The sequence below is a fragment of the Sander vitreus genome, chromosome 15 (genome assembly GCF_031162955.1).
Source record: "Sander vitreus isolate 19-12246 chromosome 15, sanVit1, whole genome shotgun sequence".
Lineage (NCBI taxonomy): Eukaryota > Metazoa > Chordata > Actinopteri > Perciformes > Percidae > Sander > Sander vitreus.
In genome coordinates, this window is record NC_135869.1 from 27891285 (window position 1) to 27902020 (window position 10736).

At 45.8% G+C, this 10736-nt stretch overlaps 1 protein-coding gene across 1 annotated transcript; it reads right to left on the minus strand.

The window, feature by feature from the left end:
* Positions 1-2646: 2646 nt before the first annotated feature.
* LOC144530015 (volume-regulated anion channel subunit LRRC8D) lies at positions 2647-10294 on the minus strand. The gene is made up of 5 exons (XM_078269416.1): positions 9962-10294; positions 7980-8558; positions 7434-7684; positions 6387-6764; positions 2647-5143 (listed from the first exon to the last, which is right to left on the minus strand). The coding sequence occupies exons 1-5, from the start codon at positions 10292-10294 to the stop codon at positions 4021-4023; spliced, it is 2664 nt and encodes an 887-aa protein (XP_078125542.1). The 3' UTR covers positions 2647-4020.
* Between the last annotated feature and the right edge of the window lie 442 nt (positions 10295-10736).

Genomic DNA, 10736 nt, shown 5'->3' on the forward strand with positions numbered 1-10736 from the left:
CAAGTTTTTTGCAATAGTTTGTTAACATGAGCAAACGGTGCATAATCTAATTACGTATGTGCTAATTTGCATAAATACCACAACAGATCTAAACATTGGGTATAGCCAGGTGAAAATGTCTTGTTGAATCGTGTTGACATATAACAGTAAAAGACTTAATGTTAGGGTCTGAATGCAACGCCATGTTGATGCTACCAAGCCATCACCTCCCGTTAGCATCCCGTTAGCATCCCATTGACTCCCATTCATTCTGACGTCACTTTGACAGAGAATACCTTTACATCTGAAGCGTTTAAAGACTCTATTTGTCCGTTGTTTATTTCTAAAGAAACACGACAATGTATAAAAGGCTCCATTACCTTGTAGCTCACGTTATGGCTCCGTAGCAGACGTTTTTATAACAATAGGCTAACGATTGGGTCATAACCACGAGACTTCCTGTCTCATAGTAGAGGAGTTACCGTATAGTACAGGAGAAGCTCTCAGGCAGTTTGGACTTCCATCAGCTGTTTAAGTGTAATGACTAATGTTAACTATCATTTTAGTGATCAATAATGAGCCTGTGTCTATGTTATCTCCTTACATATACCTACGCTCTCCGTCTCTGCTAGATTGGGAATGATTGAGATTTCTCTTGGCACAGCTACCAGAAGACTTCCAACTTTCAGACAGGTTGCTCACGTCACATCTACGTCTTCAAGCTCAGTTGGAGGCTGCTCAGTAACGCTCAGCCATCACCGGGAAAGAGCTTCTAATATCCTTCACTATATGTATAATATCCTATTACTAGCAAGTAAGAAATGGTTGGTAAAAGATTCTCCTACAATCGAGGACTGGATCAAAGTGGTTCAGGATATTTTTATAATGGATAAGCTAACATTCACTCTCAGGCTTGAACAAGAGAAGGTTGAGAGCTACTGGAAAACCTGGAAAAACAGCTTCTGGGGCGGCTGTGGCTCAGTGGTAGAGCCTGCCAATCGGAAGGTTGGGGGTTCGATCCCTGGCCCTGCATGTCCAGGTGTCCTTGGGCAAGACACTGAACCCTGAGTTGCATAAACATGCGTAAATGTGTGTGTTTATCTGATGAGCAGGTGGCAGCTTGTACGGCAGCCTCGGCCACAGCGAATGCATGTGTGTGAATGGTGAATGGTTCCTGTACTATGTACTTCAGCAAATAGAGAGTTATACATGTATACAGCAAACTATCTTACTTAATCTACAATTATTATCATTTGTGTTGTTGATTTCCCATCGCAGTTATTGTCACCCCACTATAGGATATTATTTGCAGGTTTATGAATGAGGAAAGGTACATATGGAGCAGACAAATGTTACTGTCTATCTTACTCACTGCTGTATATTTACCTATTTTATTTATTCTATTTTTATTCTTGTAGTTGTCACTACCACTTCTTATTTTATTATATATATATATATATATATATATAGAGGTACTGTGATGTGAGAGAGTGTGGGTGCTTTTGTAATGATGTACATTTTTCTTTCTTGATCAATGGCATGTATACAGACTTAAGAGCAACATGTATAACTTAATTCTCTTTAAATAAAAAGGATTATCATCTGCACATGTGCGAAAATCTTGTGCATGACGGATCGTGCAGGCAGCACAGATCGGGTGCCGACAGCGCCAGTAGATCTGCGGTGTCAAACGTAACTTCGAAAAACTGGAAAAAAAGAGTCACATCAGACGTGTAGTTCATTGACATGCTTTTATTTAAGAGAAAAGTCAAATATCTTTGACTGTATTGTTGCATGTCTTATAAAGTCTTTTCACTTACAGTTTGGTCGACATAAAGCCCTAAAAAAGCCTCAGCCATCATAGAAAAAAGGAGCCAAAAAAAGTGACAAAAAGATCGAAAAAAACGTCCAAAAAAGCACAAAGAACTTCAGAAAAAGTGTCAAAAACTAAAAAAGCGCCGGAAAAGTGTCAAAAACTTCAGAAAAAGAGACAAAACATTGACATTTTTTTGGCAACCTAAACTGATATGGGGGCCATGTTTGGCCCATGGGCCTTGAGTTTGACACATGCAGTAGATGATTTTTGGGGTTCTGCTGAATCCTGAATCCCCTGGTTGAGGTTCTGCTGAATCCTGAACCCCCTGGTTGAGATTCTGCTGAATCCTGAACCCCCTGGTTGAGGTTCTGCTGAGTCCTGAATCCCCTGGTTGAGATTCTGCTGAATCCTGAATCCCCTGGTTGAGGTTCTGCTGAGTCCTGAATCCCCTGGTTGAGGTTCTGCTGAGTCCTGAACCCCCTGGTTGAGGTTCTGCTGAGTCCTCGTCCCGTCCTCAGTCCATGAACACAGTCAACACATTAATGAAGTAAACAGTGACTGTCCTTCCTTTGCTGTACCTGAAGTTGCTGCATTCTGGCTGCTGTCTGTAGATTCCTTCATGCTCAGCTCGTATTCTTCCAGATGTTTCATACCAGATGTTGTAACAGCGGTGATGTTGTGTATTGTTTAGGGTCCTCGCCACCACCAGACTAATCAGCATTGCAGATTGAACATGTAGCTGGACTTTAATGGCCTTCTTTTGACTGAAAGTACTGCCAAACAACACTTTTTCTGCTCACCAGTTCCATTTCCACTTCCTCTCAGCCTGCTGCATTGAAGCTCCACCTACGTAAACACCTTCCTGTAATCAACGGCGCCGTCATTACGGCGACCAGCGTAGCGCGGAGTGACAGCGTAGGGTTCAGCAGAAACCCAACCCCGTCAAACAGCCCAATAGTCAGCTGAATCCTGTTACTGAAAGGTATGTAGTGTTGTGATGTTACAATTACTGTATTACTGTACTTAAGTAGAATTTTCAGGTATACTGTACTGTACTTTACTTCATTGTGTGTATACTTTTACTCCACTACATTCCCCTCTATAAGCATCTTAGTTACTCGTTACTACAAAATGAAATCAGAAGAAATGTTACACTGGAACAAAGCAGGTTTGGAGACTCATTGCTCCTAGACTGCCGAGATAATGCACGCTCCATCCCAGTTGGTGACCTGATGCCTGTTTGTTGCCAAGCGGCAAAAAAAAGTGGTGAACGGGGTGCAAAGATTTGTATTAACTTTCTCTTTTAAGTCTTATAATTAAGCACATTAAATATTATAATTACTTTCGCTACGATCGTTCAGTAAATATCTGATTCTTTAAGACTTTTACTCAAGAAATATTCTAAAAGGTGACTTTAACGTCGACCAAAGTCAATTTCCGGTAAGATACTTGTACCTTTACTCAAGTATTGCTTTCAAGTACGTATGCAAGACTGAAGGTATGTAAGCTACCTAACCGTTAAGACTGACTGACGTGTGTTCTCGTTTACAAATGTCTCCGTTTGTGTCCGTCCAGACTACAAAGCAACATCTGAGTTTTCAAACCAAAACGGGAGCAGCAGTGTTTCCAAATGTCTCCGTTTTAGGGGCTCAGAAACGCTACAGCAGTAGTGTGGACGCGAGGCGTGAACGTAGCAAAAGACCAAAACGTAGTAGTGTAAATGTAGCCTTAGGATACTTAAATCCAACACATTCTCACTCCCATCGCGTCAAATACAGACTCTTGGGCATGTGCCTTTGGCGTTCGTTATTGGCGCTTAAAAGTCTCCTTTAGCGTCATATCTAAACGCGCTTGGTCGGGACTCTTGGCGTCACTTTTGACGCTCTGGGTCAGGACGTAGGTTTAACTGACATGCGGCACAAGAACGGGACAGTTAGGTTTAGGAAAAGGTCGTGGGTGGGGTTATAAAATGTACGTTGCAGTGACACGCGGACAGGACAGGAATCTGACACAAACTCCAGTCTCCTGGGTGAAAGTCCTGCTACTACTACTACTCGCTACCATTGTCGTTCTTAATATTACGTCATCTTAGAGCGCCGTGGAGCTGCTGCTCTGCCCGGTGTCTTCCATACAGACGGCAGAAGGGTGCTTTTTGCGTCGTCTCTGATGCTGAGAGCCATTGCCCAAGCGTCCGTATTTGACGAGTTGGGAGTGAGAATGGGTTGTTATATCTGTGATTCCAGAGCAGAAGAGAAACTCCACTGTGTAGGAGAGAAGTATGGGAAACTGTCAGACTCTGGTCGGGAACGACTCTCTGGGTATGTACCAGAGGCGGGGCAAGAACGGCTCAGGACATCCCTGACCTGGGGAGGCAAAGAAAGAAACAGCCAGTCCTCCACTAGGAGACCGCCTCCATGCAGCCCTGTGCAGCAGCCCAACTCAGCGGGCAGTTCCTCCAGACTGTTGCTGCGCAAGTCCAACCTGCACAGCTGACTTAAAGCTGCAATCCCCCTGGGTAATGAGCCAAGAGAGTTGTTTGCCACATTAAGGATGTGTAGCTCCAAACAGCTGCTGAAGAGCTGCGGGGGAAGGCTCTCCACCCTGTTCCCGCTGAGGTCCAGCTCTGTGAGCAGCTGCAGAGCTTTCACCTCCGCAGGCAGCACCTCCAACAGGTTACCAGCCAGCAGGAGCCTTCGTAGACGGCGGAGAGTGAAGAGTGCTGGGGGAAGGCTCTGGAGCTGGTTGTTGGATAGATCTAGGAGCTCCAGGCCTCGCAGCACACCGACACTGGCCGGCAAAGCCAGAACACGGTTATAGGCGAGTCTGAGGCAAGACAGACGTCGCAGATGAGCCAGGCTGAGCAGTTCCTCCAGAGTTCTCAGGTTGTTATGCTGCAGGTCAAGTGTCCGCAGGTTGGTGAGAGCCAGCAGGGCGGAGGGCAAACGCTCCAGGCGGCAGTCCTGCAGCAGCAGCTCGGTCAGGTCGACCATCCGCTTCAAGCCTGTCAGCACAAGCAGCCTGGTGCCCTCGTTGTAGACGTCCAGCCTCACCAAGCTGCCCGTCACCTCACACAGCTCCCCTGGGATACGCTGTAACATGCCTCTGATCACCAGCACGCGGAGGTGACGTAGTTGGCGGAGGCTGCCCAACGCCCAGCTGCGGCCCACCCCGCCTTCGCTGTTTAGACGGCCAGAGAGGTGGAGCTCATGCAGGCTGCGGAGGGAGAGGACCCAGCTGGGGATCTCTGACGCTTGGGTGAAGTTGAGGTGGAGGATCTCAAGACGATCCTGGAGGACTCCAAGTGCACTGGGATCCACTGCTGCTGCGCAGTGATAGAGGTGGAGCTCCCTGTTTGGAGGAATAAACAATAAAAAGACACAATAAGTAGGCCTACATGTGTAGAAAAACGTGTATGTACAGAGTAATCCATAGACTAACACCAAAATATCTAGGTGTCAGCTATAACATTTGATTTAATGTTAACCATGACTGCACAACTGCCCTACTACGTTTTTGTTACTTAATTATGTAATTATCTAGTCTATATCTATGATGTTCCACTTCGTTGCTCCAGTGCCAGATGTCCCTCTTTTCGGACGGATGTCCGGATGTCCGTCCCTTTCCTCTGTCTCTGTATTGGCGTTCTAACCTCTGGTGGATTTGTGAGGACTATGGTTAACCAGACAGCTAGCTAGACTATCTGTCCAAATCTCAATCTTGCCTGAAGTTCGTCAGGGTTTTCCCAGGCTACCGGCGCTCAGCACCGCCCAAGACAATTGTGATTGGTTTAAAGTGCCCATATTGAGAAAAAAAAAACACTTTTTCTGGGATTTGGGGTGTTTTTTTGTGTCTCTGGTGCTTCCACACGCATACAGACTTTGAAAACAACCCTCCATGCTGTTCTGAGTGAGATCCGGTTTCTGAATGTGTCCTGACTTCAGTCTCCGGGTCAGCTGGTCAACATCTGCATGGCTTTGTGCTAACCACTTTAGCTAATACCACATCAGCTAGCTGTTTCTCCAGCTTCAGTCAGTACAAGGCAGGATTAGCTGGGAGACATGTAAGTAGATCTATAAAATATCTTTTGTAGATCAGAATGAACTTGTGTGTGTTGTAGCAGTGTTTTGCCATTGAGAATGAGGTGGCTAAGCTGCTAGCAGCGGTGCAACTTCCAACAGAGATGGGATAGAAGTGAGAGGTCTCACTCTGTAGCTAAAACAGAGAGCTCAACACACAGGGTGAAAAGAGGAGCTGCAGCAATGTGCAGTACAACAAATATATGGTGTTTTTTGAATATTAAACCATGTAAACCTATTCTGATACAACCTCAAAATACAATTATGAACCTGAAAGTGAGCATAATATGGGCACTTTAAAGAAATGCCAAAGAACATCTGGGAATGCTGTGTGGACTAGCCAGACTAGTAATTATCACCGCTGTCACACCAAATGCTTGCTCATGGGGGGAATGGTTGGGTCTGTGTAATTTATGTGAGTGTTTTCTAGACCTAGAAGTGTCCTGAGATAACATCTGTTATGATTTGACACTATAAATAGATTAGAATTGAAATGGTATTGATTTAAAACTCACCTGAGTGATGTCATGTTGGCCACCTGCGCAGTAAACCTGGCATCTGTGATGAGCTCCAGTTTGAGGACCTGAAGCTGGCTGAGGGTGAAGAGGGCCGGAGGGAGGCGAGGCAGGGCCACCAGCTGCAGTCTGCAGCAGCCCTCTGCATCCACACTCGTCATGGCACGCAGCTTCTCCTCCCCCCAGCGCCTCTCCAAGCTTTCCTCCAGCAGCCTGCTCTCACTCACGGGGGACAGAAAAACGGACAGACGCTGGGCCAGCAAAGGGTCATACTGGTCTAACATATGTAAAAGAAATGCCAGGTCGTTTCTCAGGTCAGGAACATCTCGCAGGGAGCACAACTCCTTCAGTGAGTGGAAAGAATACTGCCGTAGAGAGCTAAGTAGGGCACAGACAAAAAAGAAAGAAAGATTAAAGCCACCCAAAACACACAATTACACTCAAGAAGTGACAGAAATGACACATGGTCAAAGACTATAAAATAGACATACAAACTAACAACTGAAGCAGACAAACAGGCAGTCACAGATGCATAAAAAAAAACAAAAAACAGTAAAGCAAACATGGACCAGCAGCCACATACAGTACATGCACAAAGACAAACGATAGAGTAGAGTGAGGCAGCAACCTAGATGGTTAAAAGCTGACTATTAAAGCAAACCAACAGTAAAACAAGCACAGACAGGCAGACTTATGTAAGTCTGTGGGTTCATCATTACAAGCAACCCCTTCCACATTACATGTAGTCATTTTATCGTTTGTTAATGTATATAAGGCATATAACATTAACAGTGAGCATCAAGATTTCGAGGCACAACTATAGAAAGTGAAAAACATTACAAAGCAACCTTCATTATATCCTTCTTTCACATTCAAAAGCCCTTTTTTAGCATACTGTTGGTCCAGTCCAACCGCAACTGGAATGTCAGCCGATATCAATGTCTGCTGACGCATTGCTGACGCATTGGTGCATCCCTAAGGGAGGCAAGTTTTTAGGTATTATTACAGCACCAACACACTCTGTATACTGTACACAAATGCACTAACCTGTGTGAAATCCAACTGAGGGTGTAAAGGTTCAGCAGGCCGTACAGCCCCAGTAGGGTCAGGTAAGCCACCAGCAGTTTGCGTAGGAGGGAGGAGAGCACGTGGATACACTCAAAGGTCGTGTAGCCCACCAAGGCCTGCTCCTCAGGGTGACAGGTGTGGGTGAAGGACAGGGAGCTGAGAAGAGGGATGCTGTAGCTCAAGATCAGCATCACCATCAGCAGTTTGAATATTGTCTGAGCCAAGTAGACCTGAATAGATAAAGGGGGGTATCATGAATACACTGCCATTGTTTGATCAAGCCTGATCAAGCATTAAAGCGTAACTCTCACCAAAATGCAACCTAGGGTCTTTTTGTGAATGTACCCGAGTCAAACTTTCGTTTAGGGTTAGGGTTAGAAGATAGATAGAAGACAGAGTAGATAGATAGATAGATAGATAGATAGATAGATAGATAGATAGATAGATAGATAGATAGATAGATAGATAGAGAGATAGATAGATAGATAGATAGATAGATGTCCTCTAGATTAGAGGATCTCTCACCTTATAAATGACATCTGAGCTTTCGCTGTGTGACCGAAATTTCCTGACCCTTTCGAACAGCGCCCTGGTCTGTTCCCCATCACTTTTATCCAGACTGATTACCTGCCTGGGACTGTCAACCACGGCTGAGGGCTTGGTAGGAGGAAAGTGTACCTGGGACCCGACGGACGTAGACGACAGGGTGGAGTTACAGGAGAGCGTGGAAGGGCACGGGGAGGGAGGGGTGGCAAAGGACCTCTTCAAGAGCGGGCTGTCTGTGCCCGAGTCAATGCTTGTTCGTCTTGTGCGTGTTACAGAGGGTGAAGATGAAGTTGAAGAGAGCGGAGGTTGGGGTGGTGGTCTTTTCTCCACCACCTCCATCTCCTGGATGCTCTCCTGGCGGGCGGCATGAGACAGGACCTGAGATGTCCACGGGGACTCGGAGCACTTTGCCAAGATGGCCAGGAAGTGCTCTATGCGGGCGGAGGTGTGGGGGAAGTGGAGCCAGAAGGAGCCGCTGGCTACCAGCACTAGAGACTGCAGCATGGCCATGTAGGGGAAGAACCGGGAGCACAAAGGCAAAGCCTCATGGTAGCACACCTAGACACACAGATAGATAGATAGACACTAAAACCACGATAATTACATGTTTTGTTCATTCTGGGGCAGTGAGAACAAGTTGTGAACACAACATTATATATTATATTATCACCCTTTAAGCAAATTTGTTAGCAAACAGTTTCCTATTTACACATCATCTTACACAGCAAAGTCATAATTTATTTGAAGTCGTGTCTCTGCAACCCGTCTCACTCCCAACTTGTCACATATGGCCGCTGTTTGTGTCCCACGTGAAAGCAAAAGTAAACGTCATATTTTCAAGATGTGTATGTAACTTAAAAGGCCCTATCTTGCACCCGGCACAGAGCAAAGCCCGACCCAAGTGTCTTCGCTAGTTTAAGACCGACCCAGTTGTCAGTTTCCCGTCCAGCGCCCACATCGTTTAAATAGCAAATGCACCTGCAGCCATCTGTGGCTCATGGGCATGCTGGTCTTACAGGGAGGTGTGTTCAGGTGCATTCTGGGCATGCTGGTCTTACAGGGAGGTGTGTTCAGGTGCATTCTGGGCGTGCTGGTCTTACAGGGAGGTGTGTTCAGGTGCATTCTGGGCATGCTGGTCTTACAGGGAGGTGTGTTCAGGTGCATTCTGGGCATGCTGGTCTTACAGGGAGGTGTGTTCAGGTGCATTCTGGGCGTGCTGGTCTTACAGGGAGGTGTGTTCAGGTGCATTCTGGGCGTGCTGGTCTTACAGGGAGGTGTGTTCAGGTGCATTCTGGGCGTGCTGGTCTTCCAGGGAGGTGTGTTCAGGTGCATTCTGGGTGTATTGCTATCTTGAGGCAGTGGGAACCAACAAAAACCTGGTCTAAAGTCAATAACGCAGCATTTCATTGTTATTTTAACAGAGCATTAGTAAAATGCTCCTAGACTCGTGCACAGCACGTGCACACTATGCTTGTTACACACACAGGGACGCACAGCAGCACACACACATGCAGAAGATTACAAATACAAATATTACGGTGCAAATCCTCCATCATAACAGCAATGCTCCAAGGTCCAAACGCGCCTGGCTTTTAAAGGGAATGGGAGATGATCTCTGATTGGTTTATTGCATGTTACGCCCAAAACACACCTCTGATTAATGAAGACACTAAGGTCAACCCTTTTGAACCATGCGCCCGGCACACGGACCCTTTTTTCTGCCGTCAAACTAGCAAAAGTGGATTTGGACACGCCCTAAACACACCTGCACCAGGCGCTTCACGCCGTGACCTTAAATTGTTAAAATAGGACCCTTTGTCTATCTTACGAAGCCCCAAAGAGCTGCTTTCAAAAACTTTGAAATCTTTTCAACATTACCATGTCTTTAACAGTCAATATTTTTATTTGGTTCAACTGTTCTGTTGCATTTTCAATGACAACTGAAACTAGTACGACAGTACCTGGCTTATGTAAACGTACTGCTGGTAGACCAGATGTGTGCGTCGACCCCGGGCTGTGGAATGAAGATTTGGGCCGATGTTGCGTTGAACATGGGTTGGGTGCTTTAAAGATGGATTCAATGCAGCTCCGCTAGTTGAGGTATTTGCAGTAACAAGTGGATCCAAAGGCATGCACACCACTCGGTCCCTGGACAGCTGCTCGGTACATGCCAGGACAGATGCCATCAGCATCAGGACCACCAGGTAGTCCATGAAGACCTCCCACCAAGGCTTTAACAGTTTACTCCTACTCTGATGCTGGTTCAGAGGCGCCAGCTCCGACAGGGAAAACATGGCAACCTCTGGCTCGGACAAGGATGACTGTAAAAGAAATGATTAAAAGGTGAAGAAAGGTCTGAGCTACGCACATAAACTGATGTAGTGATGTACAAAAATGAGTCTGGCTGTACACACGGAGATACACTGGCAAGAGCCAATGAGGTTTAACCATGTATCAGCTCATTTAAATAGCTCACGTTACTGTATTGTGTCAACAGTTCACTTCATTTAATATTGTATGTGGTGTTTTCTTTTGCAGGATGCAAATGTTCCACCAGAACCAGTTCCTCCCTGGGACTATTTGAGGCTAACTGATTTATTTATTACTTCAAACAGGAAGATTTCAGAACCAATCAACAAACCCTTGACTGGTTCTAGACACTCAGTCCCTTCAACAACCATCTGAATGGATCAACATCTCAAACACTTTAATCGTCATAATTCATTCCATTAATAT

What these genes read in the sequence shown, in the direction of transcription:
- LOC144530015 (XM_078269416.1), bottom strand. Translation starts at nt 10,294, where the DNA reads ATGTTTTCCCTGTCGGAGCTGGCGCCTCTGAACCAGCATCAGAGTAGG. An exon ending in GCTCAGATGTCATTTATAAG is followed by an intron (nt 7,685 to 7,979) that starts GTGAGAGATCCT and finishes TTATCTATTCAG; the next exon opens with GTCTACTTGGCTCAGACAAT. An exon ending in CTCAGTTGGATTTCACACAG is followed by an intron (nt 6,765 to 7,433) that starts GTTAGTGCATTT and finishes TGCCCTACTTAG; the next exon opens with CTCTCTACGGCAGTATTCTT.